The following is a 23,800-nucleotide window of genomic DNA, read 5'->3' on the forward strand; positions in this document are numbered from 1 at the left end:
AAACCAGCTCAGCATTTGTGTATCAACCTAGCCTCAATCTTTGTATCTTGCCTTGTAGATAAAACAACTGATCAATTGTACCAAATGCAGAGAGAGGTTTGAACGTTTTCAGCCACCTTGTATCCTGTAGCTGTTAAGGATATAGCTATTATGGGGAAAAAATGCATATATCTCTGTAGAAAGAATGGCAAATCTGCTTGCTCAGTGCCCCAGGAGGGGTCAAAAGATTGACTCTTCCACGTTACCCCACTGTTCTTTGCAAACTTGGGCTGTCACATATCCGTTCTCTCCTCTTCAAAGTATAAAACTGTTTATATAGGTTGAAAAAAAAAATCACCTCTCCCCACAAAAAGCTAGAAGAAAATGTTTGTGGATGAAGGAATTAATCTTTCAACCTGGGAGCAAATTGTGGGGTTACAGTGTAGTACCAAAGCAACTGCTATTTCAACCCTTTTCAACTTTTTTGATCCTAGTGTATGGGGTATCTGCCCACTAGATTCATCTAAGTACAGTTCCAACGATCTTAACTGGCCAGACTCCAGGGGCCAGCTAAACATCAGCCTATCTGGGCCTGTGTGGATGCCCCAAAGTGTGGCTTCTCTGTCTGCCATAAAAGCCTAGAGGCCCTAGACAGAGGAAATAAATGGCTTACAAATATCGCAAGCTTGTCTGGAAGAGTCTCAAACAGCTAAAAATAACTAAATTGAAATAGTTCAGTGCTTAATTTTAAGAATGCAGCTATCCCAGATTTCTTGATTTCTAAACCTTAACTATTTAACATTTTATGAAGTGCCCTTGCAGCAGTTTGTCTTAATGGACAATTTGTCTTAATTATTCCTTCGATTTTCATAGTTAATTAAATAACTTGAATATTATCTCAAAACACTTCATTAAAAACATGGAACATCTAATGAGAACTTAATTCTCAGTTCATCTGTCCTTTGTTACGCTGCATTTTATGGACTCTGAATAGGTAAGAGGACAGTTAATATAGACATCTAATTATTTTGTTCTTTCAATTTTATATATACAAAAATCTAGATGAAAGTGTTTTTTGTAGGACTATAGATGCATTACATAACTTATGCAAATTCCACCAACTCTTGAGGCAGTGCTTAGACTTTTGGGACTCTCTATACAATAAAATAGAAAAAAATCTCTCTTCTAAAAATAAGGTTCTTTATTTCAGTAAAATCTTCTTTGTGCTGAATTTTCATTTTTTAAATTAAATTTACAATGCAATTAATTAGTTAAGTGGAGCAAAGAATTTTTTAACTTGTTTTTTTAGGGGAAACCTCTTATGCACTCTAGAATTCCTGAGATCAACATTTAATAAATTTCAGTTTTAATGTTAAAATTAGCTACACATTAGCAAAAGGGCATCCTTTTAAAAAATGGAAGTTAAATCCTAGTGAAGAAAATAGGAGCATAAACTCTGGCAAATGAAGTGTAAAAAATTATAATTAGGAAGGCCAAAAAATTTGAAGAACAGCTAGCCAGAGACTCAAAAATATTAGCAAACTTTTTTTTTAAGTACGTCCAAAGCCAGAAGCCTGCTAAACAACCAGTGGGACTACTGGATGATCAAGATGCTAAAGGAGCGGAGCACTTAAGGATAAGGCCACTGCAGAGAAACTAAATCAATTCTTTGCATTGGTCTTCACGGTTCAGGATGTGAGGGAGATTCCCAAACCCGAGCCATTCCTTTTAGGTGACAAATCTGAGGAACTGTCCCAGATTGAGGTGTCATTAGAAGAGGTTTTAGAACAAATTGATACACTAAACAGTTATTCACCATGACCAGATGGTATTCACCTAAGAGTTCTGAAGGAACTCAAATGTGAAATTGCAGAACTACTAACTGTGATCTGTAACCTATCATTTAAATTGGCTTCTGTACCAAATGACTAGAGGATAGCTAATGTGACACCAATTTTTAAAAAGGGCTCCGGAGGTGATCCTGGCAATTACAGGCCCGTTTGCCCGATACTGAAGTCAGGCTAACTGGTTGAAACTATAGTAAAGAACAAAATTATCTGACATGTAGATGAACATAAGTTGTTGGGGAATAGTCAACATGTTTTTTGTAAAGGGAAATTATGCGTCCTCAATCTACTAGAATTCTTTGAGGGGTTCAACAAGCATATGGACAAGGGGAACCAGTGGATATAGTGTATTTAGATTTTCAGAAAGCCTTTGACAAGGTCCCTCACCAAAGGCTCTAAAGCAAAGTAAGCTGTCATGGGATAAGAGGGAAAGTCCTTTCATGGATTGGTAATTTAAGATAGGAATAAATGGTCAGTTTCAGAATGAAGAGAGGTAAATAGTGTTGTGCCCCAGGGGTCTGTATTGGGGCCACTTCTATTCAACGTATTCATAAATGATCTGGAAAAAGGGGTGAACACTGAGGTTGCAAAATTTGTAGATGATACAAAACTATTCAAGGTAGTTATGTCCCATGCAGACTGCGAAGAGCTACAAAAGGATCTTTCAAAACTAGGTGACTGGGGAACAAAATAGCGGATGAAATTCAGTGTTGATAAATGCACAGTAATGCACATATAAAATGATGGGGTCTAAATTAGCTGTTACCACTCAAGAAGGAGATCTTGGAGTCATTGTGGATAGTTCTCTGAAAACATTCATTCAATGTGCAGCAGCAGTCAAAAAAATGAACAGAATGTTGGACATCATTAAGAAAGGGATAGATAATAGGATAGAAAATATATTGCCTCTATATAAATCCATGGTACGCCCACTGTGTGCATATGTGGTTGCCCCATCTCCCAAAAAAAAAAAAAATTGGAAAAGGGTCAGAAAAGGGCAAAAAAAATGATTAGGGATATGGAACGGCTTCCGTATGAGGAGAGATTAATAAGGCTGGGACTTTTCAGCTTGGAAAACAGTTGACTAAGGGGGGATATGATAGAGCTGTATAAAATCCTGACTGGTGTGGAAAAAAGTAAAATAAGGAGTGTTGTTTACTCTTTCTCATAACACACGTACTAGAGGTCATCAAATTAAATTAATAGGCAGCAGGTTTGGAACAAACAAAAGGAAGTATTTCTTCACACAACACACAGTCAACCAGTAGAACAATTTGCCAGAGGATGTGAAGGTCAAGACTATAAGAGGGTTCAAAAAAGAACTAATCAATTCATGGAGGATAGGTCCATCAATGGCCATTAGCCAGGATGGATAGGGATGGTGTCCCACACCTCTGTTTGTCAGAAGCTGGGAATGAATCACTTGATTACCTTTTCTGTTCATTCCCTCTGGTGCACCTGACATTGGCTACTGTCAGAAGACAGGATACTGGGCTAGATGGACCTTTGGACTTACCCAGTATGGCCATTCTTATGTAAACATAATGCTGAATTTTTTTAAAAAATTCAATGGATGTAGTAAATACTACCATTTGATAGTTTTTTTTTTTTTTAAAATGCCTTTGCTTATCCCTTTAATACAGTGTTAGTTTACCCTTTTAGTGAGAAAATTGGCAGACTTTAAAATCATAATTAGCATGGTCCCAACAGTAATTTTGTTAAAATACCCGGCTGCAAGTCTGAAATGGTCCTCCTTTGCATTTATAATGTTATGGTTCACTTTCTCGAATATACTGTTGACTTAACTAAATGCCACTATTTCCATGAAAAAGTACTTGTTGACAAATTCTAACAAGGCAATAGTATAAAGCAATGGGTACAACTTCCCATTGTTTAAAAAAATATAAAAGATGATTTTGCATGCAATGTGAATCTTAAGAATTTAAATACTAAGAAATGCTGTGATTTTCTTTGGGAAGATAACCAGCTTTCTAGATAAAGGAAATGCAGTAGACCCTAATCTATGTGGATTTCAGTAAAGCATTTGATACAGTTACAAGTGGGAAGTTAAGTTAAATTGTAGAAGATGGGGATTAATATTAGAACTGAAAGTTGAGTGAGAAACTAGTTAAAGGGGAGACTATAACTAAGGCTATGTTTGTGTCACGGAGGTCATGGAAGTTACAGAATCCGACTTCCAGAAACCTCTGTGATATTCTCAGGACTCTGGAGCTGACAGCAATGTGGCCCTGGGAGGGTTCCAGCGACAATCGACGGGGGCACCCCTGCAAAGTTCCAGCACAGGTCATAGACTCCTGAGGGGGCCCCTTCTCAGGGTTCCAGTTACAGGCGACAGCTTGCTCGGGGGGAGTGGGTTGCCTTGGGCGAGTGGCTGGGGTGTCCTGTTTTTCCTTTGGGAAATAAGGTCATCCTGCAGCTCCCATGATTTCCCCCACAGCTCCCAGCCACCATGATGGTGGGGGAAATCCATGGAGCCTCAGCAGCAAAAGTCACAAACAGATCACACTTCTGTGAATTTTTTTTTTGTTGTTGTTGACGGTGACCTGTCCATGACTTTTACTAAAAATAACCATGACAAAAACTTAGCCTTAACTATAACAGGTTATGCTGAAAGGTGAACTGCCAATCCGGAGAGAGGTTATTAGGGGAGTTCCTTAAGGATTGGTCTTGGGACCAATCTTATTTAACATTTTCATCCATGACCTTGGCACAAAAAGTGTGTGCTAATAAAATTTGTGGATGACACATAATTAGTAGGTATTGTTAATATAGGAGGAGGACTGGCATGTTCTAAGAAGATTTGCATGACCTTGAACACTGGAGAAAGAGACATGGGATGAAATTTAATAGTGCTAAGTGCAAGGGAATAACAAGAATTTTTGCTTTAAGCTGGGGATTTATAAGTTGGAATCAACAGAGTAGGAGAAAGACCTGGGTGTATTAGTAGATGACAGGGTGACAGTGAGTCTGTGAAAAAGGGTAATGCAATCCTAGGATGCACCAGGTGAGGTATTCCAGTAGGGAAAGGGGAGGTTATTACAGTTGTACAAAGCATTGGTGAGACCTCATCTGGAATACTATGTGCAATTTTGGTCTCCCATGTTTAAGAAACAGGTGCAGAGAATGGCTACTAAGATACTCTGAGGAATGGAGAATCTACCTTATGAGAGGAGGCTTACAGAACTTGGCTTACTGAGTCTAACAGATGCTGAGGAGAGAGATGATTGCTCTCTGTGTAAATATATCGGAGGGATAACCACCCAGGGAGGGAGAGGAATTATTTAAGTCAGGGCCAATGTTGGCACAAGAACAAATGGATAAAAGCTGGCGATCAACCAGTATAGGGTTGAAATTAGATCAAGGTTTTTGATCATCAGAGGAATGAACTTCAGGAACAGCCTCCCAAGGGGAGAAGAGAGGGCAGAAAACCAGACTAGTTTCAAGACTGAGCTTGATAAGTTTATGAAGGGAATTGTGTGATGAGATTGTGTACAATGGCATGAGGCCCATTGTTGATCGCTATTGGCAAATATCTCCAGTGGCAGGACACGGGATGCTAGATGGGGAGGGTTCCAAGTTACTACAGAGAATTCTTTCCCAGCTGTCTGGCAGTGGGCATCATTGACCTTCTCAGGGTTTAACCGATTGCCATATTTGGGATTGAGAGGGAATTTCCACCCGGTCAGGTTGGCAGAGACCCTGAGGGCTTTTTGCCTTCCTCTACAATGTGGGGCATGGATCACTTGCTAGTTTGAACTAGAGTAAATAGTGGATTCTCTAACTTTGAGTCTTTAAATCAAGATTTGAGGACTTTAGTAACTCGGCCACAGGTTATGGGTCTATTTCAGGAGTGGGTAGATGAGTTTCTGTGGCCTGCAATGTGCAGGTCAGACTAGATGATAATGATTGTCCCTTCTGGCTTTAACGGTCTATGCTTCCACACTGCAATAAAAGACCTATGGCATGGCTGCGGCTGGCCCAAGTCAGCTGACTTTTGCTTGCAGGGCTAAAAATTCCAATGTAGATATTTGAGCTCAGGCTGGAGCCTAGGCTCTGAAACCCTGGCTCTGAAACCCCATGACGGGGGTGGGTCTCAGAGCCTGAGCTCCAGCCTGAACCCATCTGTCTGTTGCAAATTTTAGCCCTGCAGCCCAAGCCCTGTGAGCCTATGAACCAGTTGATCCAGACTGAGACTTGGTATCATGGGTTTTTTTTTATTGCAGTGTAGATGTATCCTATGAAACTTACCAGGGCAGTAAAGCTTACTTTGTTTGCCAGGTATGCATTACTTTACAGAGTGGAGAAAGCTCTTGAAATAGAAACTTCTGTCTCCTTACTATGGCAGAAGATTTTTGTTTAGATGGGGAAAACTTAGTACTAAAATAATGAGGCAAATGTAATGTAAGTATACCTGTAGACCACTTTCCTCTGCAGGTAACTAGAGTAGTTTACTTGCCTGTTGATCAGTCTTTTCTTGGAAGGTGGAAGTAAAAATTGTCTGTCTTTCAACAGCCTAAAATGACTACCGTGCGAATGCAGTAGAATAAATGGCGTCAAAAGTAACGGATGCAATAGTCTGGTACCAGAAAAAGGTAAGCTTTTCAGTTAAAATGTGGTGTTGATGGTAGTGGTAAAAGAAAGGAAGGGGGGTTTTGGTGGTGGTTGGGTTTTTGTTTTGTCTTTTTATATGAAGTTTGTTTTTTTTTCTCTTGAAGTGTTGATTTGTGTAGTGTCTGGAAATGAGTAGCTCAAACTATTTTTCCAAAAATGCTTGATTAAACATATATTAAGAGTACTTATGGCAATGAAACTTCTATTGAAAAGTGTGTGTTGATTCGTTTTGGGCTGCTTGTTTTTTGTTTTTGTTTTTGTTTTTTTTTTTTTTTTCCTTAAAAGGAAAAATGTGGTTTTGAAGGAAAGTTTTCATTTATTGGTTGAAGACTAAAACATTGGTGTATAGGAGAATTTACAGTTTATGTAGTACTTAAGTCATTTTCTCATACTTTAGAAAGTATTGAAATAACACTATTTGAAGGAAAAGCAAACTGCAAGGCTGAAAGTAAAGATTTCATTTATCTTTTCACTCATCGGTTAATGGCTCTGCTTTCCAGAATATTCAAATTTAAAAATTTTTTTATTTGTACTGATAGTGTGTGGTGTAGGTTTTTTTTTTTTTTTTTTTTAAAATTATCCATTATATATCCACAATTGTTTCTAGGATTTGTTAAGGTATTCCATTAATGTACATGAAAACTGCTAAATGTTGCTCCATATTTTGTTTTTAAAATCTCAGCAATTTCAAACTGTATCATTCATGACTTAGTCTGCCACAGTTTTTTAATATACTTTATAAATTGAACTGCTTTTCAGTTATAAAGCAGCACAGAGCTAGAATTCATGATTTCAGTGCTCTGATACTAGGATTTAAACCAGGAAGGTCTGTCTTCTATAATGCATATTAGTTTAAACATGTACTATATTTAGGCTCTAATGAAAAGTAAGGGTTTTTTTTGTTTGTGTGTATGATGGTGGTGGTTTTTTTGTTTCGTTTTTGTTTTTTTTGTTTTTGGATTTAAAAAAACCCCTCATTTGTTTGTAAATAAGCAACTCTTAATAATTTTTGTTCACTTGGGATAAGCTAATGCTACTATGAAACCTGCAATAATTATTGTTTTCATTGCACTATTGTGTTGAACCTTTACAATTGTGGATAACGTGACATTGAAAAGGCAGATCTAAAACCTTGATAACTAAATGAGATGCTATTTATAATGTAGTTTTGATTATATTAAAACACATTTAATTGTAAAATGTTTTCAAAGCATACTAATGAATGAAGACTACTTCAGTTATCCCTGTCCCCCATTATTTAGGTCTTTGCTAGAAGAAATAAAATATTTTAAATTAAAGTGCAGGAACCTTTTGTTGTAAGGAAAACTAATGGAAGAATTACTGACAAATAGATTGAAGCATTAGGTTTGTTTTCTCCCCTCTGGTACTAGTTGCAAGTCTTTTTACAAGTCTGGTGTAAACCTTCGAGTCTGAACATTCTAAGATAAAATTACATACCAAACACCCCCCTATTTAAAATATTATTTAAGTTGTGAAGTAATTGACTTGAATGTTTAGATAATTAATTCAGTCCTCTTATGGTATGCTTTTTGATAGGGCGTGATCATGGAATTAAAGACCTTTTTTTTTTTTTTTTCCCTCCCCACTGCACCCTGGCCATTCAGAGATCAGGATGGATGGTGTTAAGGGAATGATTCAGAATTGTGTTGTGAAATTAGGCTATTTGTAGGATCCCTGCCTCATTTGCTCTAGAAGTTGGAAGATATATAAGGAATGAGGTAAGGAACTGTTGAAAGAGAGGATGGTCTTGTGGTTAAGACAGGTGAATGGCACACAGGGATACTTTATTTTCATGTTGTGTTCCTGGGCCCGCTGTGAGAAAGTGGTGAGTCCTCGCAACTGCAACTAAAGTCAATGGAAGTGGTGCACGCTCAGCTTCTCTGGCAGTAGAATAGCTGATCAAATGAGAACGGGTGGAAATCAGGAAGAGGCCCTGAGATTGCCAAATTGAGAGGTTTGCCTGAGGCCATCTGTAAAATGGGGAGAATAATACTTTTATCTCATTGGGGAGATAAATTCATTAATATGTGAATGCCTTAGAAAGGACAACAAGGAAATAATTCTGTATTCAGTCCAAAATCTGGATAATTTGCATTAAATAAAGTAGGGACCGCACACGGAATGATGAAGATAAAAACAACCATTGAATAGATGCCTCATTCCCTATGTTGAATATTTTCAAGTGCTTGACTTTGCAACATAAAATATATTAAATAACAATCTTTACTGTAGTTTATTTCCTAGCCTCTACTTAAAAAGGGAAAAATTATATTCTGTGCAACAATAACATCTTCCCCTCCCACCCCCATGCATCATCTTCAAGCTTTAAACCCTGGAGCTTCCTTCAGCATGGAATTCTGCCAATTGAAATACAGGACCTGCTGCAGAAAGCTGTTATCCCCGGGGGACGGGGGGGGCGGAATGGGCTGCTGGGGCCATGAGCTTTGCTTGTTCTGGGGAGTGGTGTCAGGGAGTTTGCCTGCCTGTTTTTCTTCTTCCCCAGAAGATGGGGGGGAACTCTAGAGAGGAGAGGGGATCAGTAGGGCCATGCCTTGGGTCTTGTGCCTTGTTTAGGGGCACGTGGCTTACCTTCCTTTTTCCTCTATACTGAGATGCAGGGGTAAGCTTCTTCCTCATATGGTGGTCCTAGAAGGAGAGGGGCAGGGGTTAATTTGTGCCAAGGCTGAGCCCTGACACCTCTAGGTTTGGCAATTCATAGCACTGGCACCACTTGCCACATCGGTTATGAAAGTACAAAAATGCTTGAGCCCTGGCACCTCTTTCATTACAAATTAAGCCGCTGGAGAGATGAGCTTGTGGCTCTGGGTAGGGATAAGAGTTGTTGGGGGGGGGGGGGAACATGAACCAGCTCTTTCTTCCCTACCCCTGGAAACACTGTTTGATCTTGGTGTTCCCAATGTAGCGTGTGTTGTGCTGTTGTTACTTTAGTAATGGCATGGTACCATGTTCATGTTCAGTTGTTTTGGCATGCTGCCAAATTGTGCTAATGTCATAAAAGATAGAAGGGAAGTGGCAATTTTAACAGTTTAAAACTTAATACTTGAATGGAATTTCATGGATGAAGACAAGGCCCTTTTTTGATCCCCCCAGGATTCTTCTCCCAGGTGAATTTCAAAGGCCTTCTGTAGAGAACAGAGGTGTTTAGAGCTTTGCAAAAATGAAATATTTTGTGACCTTTTTTTAAATGGAAAGAATTAGGCAACCTAAATATGAAGGGTATGGTTTATTAATTTAAACCAAAAAGCTTTCAAAGTAATACAAAACTATTCAGATGCCTAGTGTAGACTGCAGGGGCCCAGAGGCTTGTCACTCTGGACATCTCTCTCTGCTCCAGGACCAGTCACAGGAGTTAGTCTCCTTCCTGCAGCTCTTCCTCCAGCTTATCTTTTTCAGCCCTCTGCCCACCCCTGCTATAAACTTTTTGGCCCGAGGGCCACATCAGGTCTGCGAAACTCTATATGGAGGGCTGGGTAGGGAAGGCTGTGCCTCCCCAAACAGCCTGGCCCCTCCCACTTCCCACCCCCCCTGCTCCTTGTCACCTGACCGCCTCCTCTGGGACCCCAACCCCTATCCACACCCCTGCCCCCTGTTCCCCGTCCCCCTGAACCTCCACCCCATCCAACTGCCCCCTGCTCTGGGGGAGGAAGGACAGTGGGGGGGGGGGCACGGGCTAGCCTCCCTGGCCAGGAGCTCAAGGACTGAGCAGGATGGTCCCACGGGCCAGATGTGGCCTGCAGGCTGTACTTTGCCCACCTCTGGTTTATAGGCCCTGTTCAATTATCAGACCCACTTCAGAAGGGGTCAGTGATACCTATAAACCAGGCCTCCAAATAAACGCACAAAAATCAATGTTAACACCAGTGCAAGAACTAGAATTCATCAGAGCCTACCTCAGTTCTCCTGAGGTGATGGCCTCTCTACCATGGCAATGATTTCTAATCTTAACTAATCTGATCACCATGGCATGAAACAGTCCACAAGTAACCGCCAGGACTTGCTTGCAACTATTGGACCCCATGGTGTTATGACTTTTGTCATCAAGCATGCGAGACTACATGTGAGATGGCCCACACAGGCACAATATAAACAAATGCTTCACAGTGCCAAACAAGAAAAAAAACTCCATACTCTGGTGGACACAGCCAGACAACATCTGCATGGAGGTGGGTGTCTTTTTCTACAGAATCCCCCAATGATGACCATCACGACACACATCACTTTTGGGTTGAGGAGCACATCTGAACTCACATTCTATCCAGGGCTGTTGGTTCCCAGCAGAATCCCTTCTGCACATTAATCTTTTAGAACTATGAGCCATTTGCAATGCTTGCTCCTACTTCTTACCCATCAAAAAAGACAAGACCATACAAGATCTCACAGAGAAGGTGGCATGCATGTTTTACATAAACAGACAAGGGGGAGCATGCTCACGCTCCCTATGCATAGACACCATGTGGCTCTGGCACTGATGCATCACGCACAATATTGACATCACAGCATCATACTTATCTGGATGCCAAAACACCACAGCAGATACATTAAGCAGGAACTTCTCTCAGGCCATGAGTGGGAGCTGGACACATGTGCTTCACAATGTATTTAGGCATTGGTGCTATGTAACTGCACTAAATGCCAGGGCTGAGTCTTCACTCCTTAGGTGATGCCTTTCTTATCAAATGGGATGCTCCCCTCCTATACACCTTTCCTACCTCCCCCCTCCTAGCATGGGTTCTTTACAGGATCAGACTGGAAAAGTCCAAAGTAATCCTTATATAGCCCCCACATGGCCTCTGCAAACCTGATTCCCTTACCTTCTCAAAATGGCAGAGTGTTCATCACGCACATGTCCACGTCTGCCTCTCCTCCTGTCCCAGGATGCAGATCAAATCCTTCCCCCCTGGATCTAGAAATACTCAATCTCAAAGCGTGGTTGCGCCAAGGATCTGAAATTATGTGCTTGAAGGAAGTACAAAACATTTTGTTAAATAGCTGCAGAACAGCCACCCCACCCATACATACCTACACAAATGGAAGTGATTAGATACCTGGTGCCGACGAAAGATTGTATCCATCTCAGCCTCTTTACCTCTAATATTAGAACTTAAAAAATCAGGCATCTCCATGAGCTCAATCAAGGTACATCTCTGAGCTATCAGCATTCCACCACAAAGTAGATGATTTATTGATTTTTTTTTTTTCACCTGCCCACTTACCAAGCAGTTCTGCAAAGGCCTCAACAACATTCACCCTGAAGTGTGAAATCCTGCCCCAGCATAGGATCTCAGCTTAGTCCTTCAAGTCCTCACCGGCCCACCATTTGAGCCAATGGCAACATGCTCTCTCCTTCACCTTTTGATGAAGGTAGCGCTTCTTGTAGCTATTACATCCGCCAGATAGGCAGAGAGCTGGGAGCTCTCATTGCAGACCCAACATACATAATCTTTTTCAAAGAGAGTTTCCCTGAGGCTGCATCCCAAGTTTTTTGCCTAAGGTTTCCCCATCATTCCACCTCAATCAACCCATCCATCTACTGACATTCTATCCAAAATCCCACAGATAGATGGGAGTAAACACTCCATACCCTGGACATATGCAGGATGTCCACAATTTTACATAGAACGAAGTCATTCTGCAAGTCTCTGAAATTTATTTGTCTCAATAATTGAACGATCCAAAGGGGACACCATATCTAAACAGAGGCTTTTCAAATTGATTTCAGAGAAATGTGCAGGTTATAGGGGATGGCTTTGCTGCAATGGGATTCCCTAACTGTGGTGGGGTGGTAGACGGAACGCATATCCCTACCTTGGGACCAGAGCACCAAGGCAGCCAGTACATAAACTGAAGAGTACTTTTTCAGTGGTGCTGCAAGCACTGGTGGATCACAAGGGACATTTCACAGACATCAATGTGGGATGGCCGGGAAAGGTACATGACGCTTGCATCTTCAGGAACTCTGGTCTGTATGAACTGCTGCAGCAAGGGACTGACTTACCGGACCAGAAAATAACCGTTGGGAATGTTGAAATGCCTATAGTTATCCTTGGGGACTCAGCCTACCCGTTTAATGCCATGGCTCATGAAGCCATACGCAGGCACACTGAACAGTAGTCAGGAGCTGTTCAACTATAGGCTGAGCAAGTGCAGAATGGTGGTAGAATGTGCATTTGGATGTTTAAAAGCGCACTGGTGCAGTTTACTGACTCGGTTAGACCTCAGCGAAACCAATATTCCCATTGTTATTACTACTTGCTTTGTGTTCCACAATATCTGAGAATAAAGGGGAGTTGTTTATGGCTGGGTGGGAAGTTGAGGCAAATCGCCTAGCTGCTGATTACGTGCAGCCAGACACCAGCATGATTAGAAGAGCACAGCAGAAAGGGGTGCGAATCAGAGAAGCTTTGAAAACCAGTTTCATGGCTGACCAGGCTATGGTGTGTCAGTTCTGTTTGTTTCTTCTTGATGAAAACCCGCCCCCTTGGTTCACTCTACTTCCTTTTAAGCCAGCCGTCCTCCCCTCCCACCTTCAATCACTGCTTGCAGAGGCAATAAAGTCATTTCAAATTCATGCATTCTTTATTAATTAGTCACACAAATAGGGGGATAACCGCCAAGGTAGCCCGGGAGGGGTGGGAGAAGAGGAAAGCACTGGGTGGGGTGGCGGAGGAGAAGGCCATATTGCACTTCAAAACTTATTGAATGCTAGTCTTCTGTTGCTTGGGCAGTCCTCTGGGGTGGAGTGGTTCGGTGCCTGGAGCGCCCCCCTCTCCCCTCATGTTCTTGGGCTTTCAGGTGAGGAGGCTATGGAACTTCGGCAGGAGGGCGGTTGATTACACGGGGCGGCAGTGGCGGTCTGTGCGTTTTCTGCACCTCAACCATACACCGGAGCATATCAGTTTGATCCTCCAGTAGCCTCAGCATTGCATCCTGCTTCCTCTCCTCACACTGCCACCACCTCTCCTGTTGCTCTAGCCATCTATCCTCTCGTACGTCCCTCCTGTCCTCGCGTTCATTTTGTGCTTTCCTGGACTCTGACATTGTCTACCTCCACGCATTTTGCTGGGCTCTTTCAGTGTGGGAGGACTGCATGAGCTCAGAGAACATTTTATCACGAGTGCGGTTTTTTTCACCTTCTTATCTGCACTAGCCTCTGGGATGGTGATGCTAAGGGCAGCATTGAAACATTTGCAGCTGCGGGAGGAAAGAAAGGGAGAGTAAAACTGAAAAACATTGTCTATTTAAAAGGAGGGGCTGATGATTTCGGGTTAACATGCTGCACAAACCCAACTAATCCTCTGCCCCCACCACCACCAATTCTCTGGGATGATTGCTTAATTCCCCTCCCCCCCCCACACCATGTGGCTAACAGCGGGGATGATTTCTTTTCAGCCACAGGCAAACAGTCCAGCAGGAACCACCACCTCTGAATGTCCCCTTAATAAAATTCCCCTATTTCAACTAGGTGGCCATGAATGATATCACTCTCCTGAGGATAACACAGAGAGAGAAAGAACGGATGTTGCTTGAATGCCAGCAAACACCGGGACCACATGCTGCTATGCTTTCTTATGCAGTAATTCCAGACTACGTGCTACTGGCCTGGTGTGGTAAAGTGTCCTACCATGGAGGACGCAATAAGGCTGCCCTCCCCAGAAATCTTTTGCAAAGGCTTTGGGAGTACCTCCAGGAGAGCTTCATTGAGATGTCCCTGGAGGATTTCTGCTCCATCCCCAGACATGTAAACAGACTTTTCCAGTAGCTGTACTGGCCGCGAACGCATCCCAAGTGTTCAGGGCAAATTAATCATTAAACATGCTTGCTTTTAAACCGTGTATTATATTTACAAAGGTACACTCACCAGAGGGGTCTTCTACACCTTCAAGGTCTGGGAGCCTGAGTTGGGAGGATATTGGCTCCAGGGTGATTAAAAAGTTCCTGGCTGTCGGGGAGAATGGTTTCTCCACTTGCCTGGTGTGCACTATCTTCAGTCTTCCCCTCCTCATCATCTACCTCGTCCCCAAAGTCCTCATCCCTGTTGCGTGAGACTCCCTTGCAGGAGGCCACATACAGGTGTGGTGTAGTTGTAGGGGCATCCCGTAAAATTGCATGCAGCTCATCATAGAAGCGGCATGTCTGAGGCTCTGATCCCAAGCAGGCATTTGTCTCTTGGATTTTTTGATAGGCTTGCCTGAGCTTCTTAAGTTTCACGCGGCACTGCTGTGGGTCTCTGTTATAGCCTCTGTCCTTCATGCCCTTGGAGATTTTTTTCAAATATTTTGGCATTTTGTCTTTTGGAACAGAGTTCTGATAGCACAGATTCGTCTCCCCATACAGCTATCAGACCCAGTATCTCCCGTTTGGTCCATGCTGGAGCTCTTTTGTGATTCTGGGACTCCGTGCAGAACTCATCAGCAGAGGAGACCATGGTGGCCAAACAGGAAATGAAATTCAAAAGTTTGTGGGGCTTTTCCTGTCTACCTAGCCAGTGCATCTGAGTTGAGAGTGCTGCCCAGAGCAGTCACAATGGAGCACTCTGGGATAGCTCCCGGAGGCCAATACCGTTGAATTGCGTCCACACTACCCCAAATTTGACCCGGTGATGTCAATTTCAGCGCTAATCCTCTTGGGGAGGAGAACAGAAGTCTATTTTAAGAGCCTATTAAGTCGTCAAAATGGTTTCGTTGTGTGGATGGGTGCAGGGTTAAATCGATCCAACACTGCTAAATTTGACCTAAACTTGTAGTGTAGACCAGGGCTAAGTGCTCTGCAGTAGAGAAGGAAAGGGGGGGGGATGGTCGCACAACACCAAATAACCACCCGTAGTGGCGCGAAATGGGGACCATGCATGTATGACCCAACCGGGCAGTGTTATCACAAATCTCCAATTATGAGCAGAGGGGCACATGAACACCTAAAGTGGAGCACCCTCATGGACACACATCTCAAAGAACCTCAGTTATTTCATAGGGTGAATAACCTTCTCTTCTTTAGTCATTGGTGGTTAACTGTTCATGTACTGGGAGTCAGGACTCACATCAGGAAGCTGAAAGGTTAGAAGTCCTGAACAGCGTGGTGGGCAACTTGTACAGTCTTCTTCCATTTCTCTGTCCCATTTGAATAGTGAAAAATTAGTCACTACTTCACTTCCTAGTATCAGCTAATGTTGTTACCTTTCTTATAAAGTATTTTTAATCAGTAGATCTCAGAGTGCTTCACAATTTGTAGTGTATTTATCCTCACAGTACCCCTGTGAGGTAGGGAAAGTATTATACTGTACCTGTTTTTATAGATGGGGAGCTGAGACACACGGGCGAAGTGACTTGCCAAGGTTACACAAAGTTTTGTGGCAAAGCAGGGAATTGAACCGAGGTTTTCCTATTCTTAGGCTATCATCCTAACCCCTGGAGCATTCTTCCCATCCTCAGTATGACCACTTATTTTTCCTGCACATGTGCTCCATTTCCCTACTCCATTCTCTTGTCTCCTTTCACACAGTCCATACCTAGGAACAAGCTCTGCCCATCTCCAAACAAAGAGAGACTTATCCATAGTGAACAGAAGTAAACTACAGCAAAGTTGGTGGTACTGCTGTATTACTGACTTGCTACCACTTCTTCCCTGTAGATCACTAAGGAAAGAATAAAATTACTTCTCAAGGATGTTAGTAAATGCAGTTATGCTAGGCACTCGTAATAAAATATTCAGTTTTATTTTTTATTTCTGGAACAGAAGGTCCATAGAAATTACCGGTAATTTAAAAATGAATTTGCTCTTGGGATTGTATTTAGTATCTTTTGGAATTCTGGTACTAAATATGATGTTGCATCATTCTTCAGAACTTCTAAGCAGAAAAATTATAATATGGTTAGGGTTTTTTTTCCCCCTTATGTATTAACTTTTTTTTGTGCTAAGCCTTTAAAACATACATATATATATAATGAAAGAGCAAGTATGTATTCTCAGAAATATAATCTTGGAGAATGGTTGTTTACCCTGGACATAAATTATGAATGACTCTTGAAATATTAATTGATTCCGTTAGAATCACAAGGTGCTGTGAGTATTGGACTACATGTTGATACCATAACTATGTTAGTTTAAAGTGAATATCAGTGTCCTTCACAAAGCTCAAATTCAGTCTTGGCGCACATATGGCTTATTTCTTTTGTCTATTCATGAGCAAGATGCTGGGAAGAAATAATTTATAATGCAAACACAGCTAGCATGAGGCATTACTTAAATCACAGGTTAGCTGTCTTTGAAATAACTAAATTGATACATTGATCAAAGAGAACTTATTTCATATCAATTGCTATAAAAATTAATTTTTTTAAAACCAAATAGTAGTATTGTTTGAGCTGTATTAGAGGCACCATCCATATATAAATTATATTCTCTGAATGATTTTGTCTGGGAAGTTATAAACAAAATCACTTACGGTTAAGGCTACGTTTTAGTCACTGGTATTTTTAGTGAAAGTCATGGACAGGTCACGGGCAGTAAACAAAAATTCACGACCCATGACCTGTCCATGACTTTTACTATATACCCCTAATTAAAACTTAGGCGGGGGGTCAGGGGTGGTGGACAGGGAGTGCTGGGAGAGGTGGCCCGGGACTCCCCCTGGTGCTGGGAGAGGTGGCCCGGGACTCCCCCTGGTGCTGGGGAGATGTGCGGGCATGGCCTGGGACCCCTCCTGGTACGGGGAGGGAGAGGGTTGGCGGGGCTGGTATGGGGTCCCTACCTGGCTCCGTGTGTCCCTGCAGCTCTTGGGTTGAGTGAGGTTTAGACATATTTTAAAGTTTATATTCTTGAGGAAAAATGTAGCTATCCAGTTGCTCAAGTGGATTAGTGGTTAGAAATTTTGAATAGTAGACAAGAAATGGTGGTGGGTGTTTTTTTTTTTTTTTTAACCTTTCAGGAGCTTGGCAGTTTTTTACTATCTCCTGGGAAATCATACTCATTGCTTAGTAAAGTACATTGCTTTGTGAATCAGTTGTAAGGCACTGAGTGCATAAACTAGCAAAAAAAAATTAAATATATTTTTAGAGTATCAATATATTAAGTTTACTGTCAGTTAACTGATCGCTGTTATTTGTAACTTATAAAAGATCTATTAAGCCATATTCTGCTCAGTTAAACTAGTGCAACTCTTAAGTTTTGGTCCACTGTATCCTCATTCAAACAAATTTTATTTTTTTAGAAGTATACTTGTATTTGGTTTTGGCAAAATTCTGAATGTATGTGAAGTGAATGATAGACAAAAATGAAAATTGAGCCTCTTTGACAGGATTAGATGTGATGGTGAGGTAAAGTTGAGGAAAAAGCTTTGGAGGAAAAATTAAGCTTTTGTGTGCATTTGAGATGGCATTCAAAAATCCAGGGTGAATAATGAGATAGACATGGATGAAAGATTGACCAGACAGGGGGGTTCGAACAATTTTTATAGTGGGGGTGCTGAGAGCTATTGAACCAAACTGTAAACCCTGTATATAATGGAAACTACTTCAAGCCAGTGGGTGTGACAGCACCCCCAGGACCCTTAATTTCAGCACCTATGTTACCAGAGAAATTAAGGGAAGTGAGGGGATTAAAAATCATTAACATCGGTTTCTGAGTGGTAACTGTGTTAGTCTGTAATAGCAAAAATAACGAGGAGTCCTTGTGGCACCTTAGAGACTAACAAATTTATTTGGGCATAAGCTTTCATGGTTTAGAACCCACTTCATCAGATGCATGGAGTGAAAGTACAGGAACAGGTATAAATACGTGGACGGATGGGGCTTGCTTTACCAAGTGTGAGGTCAGTCTAACGAGATAAATCAATTAACAGCAGGATACCAAAGGAGGAAAAATAACTTTTTGAAGTGGTAAGCAAGTGGCCCATTACAGACACACCTTCTTGTCAACTGTCTGTAATGGGTCACTCGCTTACCACTTCAAAAGTGTTGGTTGCTGAGAGCACTGGCTTCTGCATAATGTTAAGACACAAATGGCTACCATCCTCCCCTCTGATCTGTCTGCAGAGACACATGCACACTCAGACTCTGGACCTCTGGATCTTATATATACAAATATTTAACATTGTGTTTTCAGAGCTCCTATTCCGTTGAGATGAGCGGAGCAGTTTATTCTTTGTAGGACTATTGTTTCAGGCAGCCTGCAAACTCAGGAAGATAATATTTCTTCTATTTACAGTCATTTACAGAGAGGGAGGTGGGTAGTGGTGGTCGGGGACCCTCTCCTCAGAGGGACCGAGTCATCTATCTGCCGCCCCGACCAGGAAAACTGGGAAGTCTGCTGCTTGCCAGGAACTAGGATTCACAATGTGACGGAGAGACTGCAGAAACTCATGAAGCCCTCGGATTGCTACCCCTTCCTGCTTCTCCATGTGGACACCAATGATACTGCCAAGAATGACCTTGAGCGGATCACTGCAGACTACGTGGCTCTGGGAAGAAGGATAAAGGAGTTCAAGGCGCAAGTGGTGGTCTCGTCCATCCTCCCCGTGGAAGGAAAAGGCCTGGGTAGAGACCGTTGAATCGTGGAAGTCAACGAATAGCTACGCAGGTGCTGTCGGAGAGAAGGCTTAGGATTCTTTGGCCATGGGATGGTGCTCCAAGGAGTGCTAGGCAGAGATGGGCTCCACCTCATGAAGAGAGGGAAGAGCATCTTCGCAAGCAGGCTGGCTAACCTTGCGAGGAGGGCTTTAAACTAGGTTTGCCGGGAGAAGGAGACCAAAGTTCTGAGGTAAGTGTGGACATGGGATACCGGAAGGAAGCATGAGCAGGAGAGCACGAGAAGGGAGGGCTCCTGCCTCATACTAAGAAAGCAGGACAAACAGCAAGTTATCTCAAGTGCCTATACACAAATGCAGGAAGCCTGGGAAACAAGCAGGGAGAACTGGAAGTCCTGGCACAGTCAAGGAATTATGATGTGATTGGAATAACAGAGACTTGGTGGGATAACTCACATGTCTGGAGTACTGTCATGGATGGATATAAACTGTTCAGGAAGTACAGGCAGGGCAGAAAAGGTGGGGGAGTTGCATTGTATGTAAGAGAGCAGTATGATTGCTCAGAGCTACGGTATGAAACTGCAGAAAAACCTGAGTGTCTCTGGATTAAGTTTAGAAGCGTCAGCAACAAGGGTGATGTCGTGGTTGGAGTCTGCTATAGACCACCAGACCAGGAGGATGAGGTGGACGAGGCTTTCTTCCAGCAACTCACGGAAGTTACTAGATCGCAGGCCCTGGTTCTCATGGGAGACTTCAATCACCCTGATATCTGCTGAGAGAGCAATACAGCAGCGCACAGACAATCCAGGAAGTTTTTGGGAAGTGTAGGGGACAATTTCCTGGTGCAAGTGCTGGAGGAAGCAATTAGGGGCAGAGGTCTTCTTGACCTGCTGCTCACAAACTGGGAAGAATTAGTAGGGGAAGCAAAAGTGGATGGGAACCTGGGAGGCAGTGACCATGAGATGGTCGAGTTCAGGATCCTGACACAGGGAAGAAAGGAGAGCAGCAGAATACAGGCCCTGGACTTCAGAAAAGCAGACTTTGACAACCTCAGGGAACGGATGGGCAGGATCCCCTGGGAGAATAACATGAGGGGGAAAGGAGTCTAGGAGAGCTGGCTGTATTTAAAGAAACCTTATTGAGGTTACAGGGACAAACCATCCTGATGTGTAAAAAGAATAGTAAATATGGCAGGTGACCAGCTTGGCTTAACAGTGAAATCCTTGCTGATCTTAAACATAAAAAAGAAGCTTACAAGAAGTGGAAGATTGGACAAATGACCAGGGAAGAGTATAAAAATATTGCTCGGGCATGCAGGAGTGAAATCAGGAAGGCCAAATCACACCTGGAGTTGCAGGTAGCAAGAGATGTTAAGAGTAACAAGAAGGGTTTCTTCAGGTATGTTAGCAACAAGAAGAAAGGAAAGGAAAGTGTGGGCCCCTTACTGAATGAGGGAGGTAACCTAATGACAGAGGATGTGGAAAAAGCTAATGTACTCAATGCTGCTTTTGCCTCTGTCTTCACGAACAAGGTCAGCTCCCAGACTGCTGTACTGGGCACAGCATGGGGAGGAGGTGACCAGCCCTCTGTGAAGAAAGAAGTGGTTCGGGGCTATTTTAGAAAAGCTGGATGAGCACAAATCCATGGGGCTGGATGCACTGCATCCGAGAGTGCTAAAGGAGTTGGTGGATGGGATTGCAGAGCCATTGGCCATTATCTTTGAAAACTCATGGCGGTCGGGGGAGGTTCCGGACGTCTGGAAAAAGGCTAATTAGTACTCATCTTTAAAAAAGGGAAGAAGGAGGATCCGGGGAACTACAGGCCAGTCAGCCTCACCTCAGTCCCTGGAAAAATCCTGGAGCAGGTCCTCAAGGAATCAATTCTGAAGCACTTACAGGAGAGGCAAGTGATCAGGAACAGTCAGCATGGATTCACCAAGGGCAAGTCATGCCTGACTAATCTAATTGCCTTCTATGATGAGATAACTGGCCCAGTGGATGAGGGGAAAGCAGTGGACGTGGTGTTCCTTGACTTTAGCAAAGCTTTTGACATGGTCTCCCACAGTATTCTTGCCAGCAAGTTAAAGTAGTATGGGCTGGATGAATGGATTATAAGGTGGATAGAAAGCTGGCTAGACTGTCGGGCTCAACAGGTAATGATCAGTGGCTCTTATGAGGTTCAACAAGCACAAGTGCAGAGTCCTGCACTTAGGACAGAAGAATCCCATGCACCGCTACAGACTAGGGACTGAATGGCTTGGCAGCAGTTCTGCAGAAAAGGACCTAGGGGTTACAGTGGACGAGAAGCTGGATATGAGTCAACAGTGTGCCCTTGTTACCAAGAAGGCCGATGGCATTTTGGGATGTATAAGTAGGGGCATTGCCAGCAGATCGAGGGACGTGATCATTCCCCTCTATTCGACATTGGTGAGGCCTCATCTGGAGTACTGTGTCGAGTTTTGGACCCCACGCTACAAGAAAGATGTGGAAAAATTGGAAAGCGTCCAGCGGAGTGCAGCAAAAATGATTTAGTTTCAGGGTAGCAGCCGTGTTAGTCTGTATTTGCAAAAAGAAAAAGGAGTACTTGTGGCACCTTAGAGACTAACAAATTTATTTGAGCATAAACTTTTGTGAGCTACAGCTCACTTCATTGAATGCATCCGATGAAGTGAGCTGTAGCTCACGAAAGCGTATGCTCAAATAAATTTGTTAGTCTCTAAGATGCCACAAGTACTCCTTTTTTCTTTTTGAAAAATGATTAGGGGATTGGAACACATGACTTACGGGGAGAGGCTGAGGGAACTTGGATTGTTTAGTCTGCGGAAGTGGAAAAATGAGGGGGGATTTGATATCTGCTTTCAACTACCTGAAAGGGAGTTCCAAAGAGGATGGATCTAGACTGTTCAGTGGTAGCAGATGACAGAACGAGGAGTAATGGTCTCAAGTTGCAGTGGTGGAGGTTTAGGTTGGATATTAGGAAAAGCTTTTCCACTAGGATAGTGGTGAAACACTGGAATGCGTTACCTAGGGAGGTGGTGGAATCTCCTTCCTTAGAAGTTTTTAAGGTCAAGCTTGACAAAGCCCTGGCTGGGATGATTTAGTTGGGGATTGGTCCCGCTTTGAGCAGGGGGTTGGACTAGATGACCTCCTGAGGTTCCTTCCAACCCTGATATTCTATGATTCTATGATTTATTTAAAAGGGTATCTTCCAAATCCTGAGGGACATAATGGTTGCCTATTATGAAGATTTTTAGTTTTTCTGATTTTTTTTTTTTTCCTTAAAGTCCCCAGCTGCTGGAAACAGTGTACTTGAGAATCTCCACTTTCATTTAAAAATTATAATTAAAAAAAAAAAAAAAAAGAGGTTTTAATCCTGATAGTTCTGGAGAAGAACCTGAAAATGTTGATCCCTATATGCTTCAACACTAAAAGGCAAATAAACTCTCTCCTAAAAAGTTACTTTTCAAAAGTCATTATTATTATAATTTATTATTAATTATTTTATTTTTTTGGAGGGCCTGACTCATGATTTTTTGAGTGCTCAGGATTGGCAATATTAGTGCTAGAAATATTGTTGTTAAAAACATAAAGTGGAATCTTAAATTTTGGAGCACAGTTTTGCACCGGCAGTAAGTAAATGGTGGATTCCAAAGCAAAGTCGGTGGTGTAATTAGGGCTCCATTATATTCCCTCACAACTTGCTGAAATGTTTCATGCTCTTAACTAGCTGCACAGTGCAAGCAAGTTTAAATATATCCCTAGTTGACTCAGACAACTTAAACCATTGATGGCAATTGTCAATAATGGTTGTAAGTTGTGCAAGCAATTAACTCATTTTTAAAGTTGGGGGAGGGGATACAGCATTCCATGGAAGAAAGCACATATGGTGTATTAAGGCTGGCATTTTTGTTGGACCTGTGAATATACTGAAAAGATTTACCAGTGGATAAGAGATACAAGTGGATAGGCAGAGAGAGGCAGAATTATGCAGGTCTTAAGGGAAAGGACAAGAAGTTTGTATTTTAATAAAGTGGCAGTGTTAAAAGGGGTGGGTGGGTGAGAGAGAGAGATAGTGGGCAAGGAAGTTGAAGTGGAAGCATTTTTTATTGAGGAGAAGACAGTGATGTAGATATCAGGGAAGCCAAAGAGGGATGAAATTACAGTAATCAAGATGGGAGATAGAGCATGAATAGGAATTTTAGCTGTAACAACTGAAAGAAAAGGATGATGTAAGAAACGTTGGAGGAAGAAATAGTGAAATTTGAACATGGCCCAGAAGAGGGAGGAGTAAAAGATCTCCAGATTATAGGCCTGAATATGGAGGAGGAGGGTAGTGGTCAGAGAATGGGGAAAGCAGGGATGGTTTGTGGGGAAAAGATAGTTTTGGCTGCCTTTTAAGGCATCGAGCTAGTGCAAGTATAAAGGGCAGATTTTTAGCCACAGTAGCACTGGTAGCAGCAGCACAGCTGAGCCATGCCGCATACAAAACCACCTGAAACTGGTGAGAATGTTCTTGGCATGGTTTAGCTGTCCCTTTGCTGCTGGAAACCGTGCTACTGCAGCTGTTTATACTTGCATTACCTCAGTGAGAGCTAACGTGAATACATGTACATAAACAGGGGAATCGCATCTCTAGCTCTTAGTGTAGACACAGCCTAAGAAAGAAGTCTGGAATACTGATAAAATCCTCACTTAAAATAAATTTATTTATTTTAAGCAAGGGTAAATAATTCCTCTTCAAGAAGGCAATGGTACTCTGCCAAGGGAAATGTTGAGATTCTCCA

General features: G+C 42.4%; 1 protein-coding gene across 9 annotated transcripts in view; it reads left to right on the plus strand.

The window, feature by feature from the left end:
* Positions 1-23,800, plus strand: part of PHTF2 (putative homeodomain transcription factor 2) — a 156,877-nt gene that overhangs the window by 13,983 nt on the left and 119,094 nt on the right. For all 9 annotated transcript variants that reach the window (XM_038396671.1, XM_043497647.1, XM_043497639.1 and 6 more), the window contains one exon: positions 6,360-6,439. In XM_038396671.1, coding sequence (XP_038252599.1) covers positions 6,395-6,439 — 45 coding nt within the window. In that variant the 5' untranslated portion in view covers positions 6,360-6,394. The remainder of the gene's footprint in view (positions 1-6,359; positions 6,440-23,800) is intronic.

This window comes from Dermochelys coriacea, chromosome 1 (genome assembly GCF_009764565.3).
Source record: "Dermochelys coriacea isolate rDerCor1 chromosome 1, rDerCor1.pri.v4, whole genome shotgun sequence".
Taxonomy (NCBI): Eukaryota; Metazoa; Chordata; order Testudines; family Dermochelyidae; genus Dermochelys; species Dermochelys coriacea.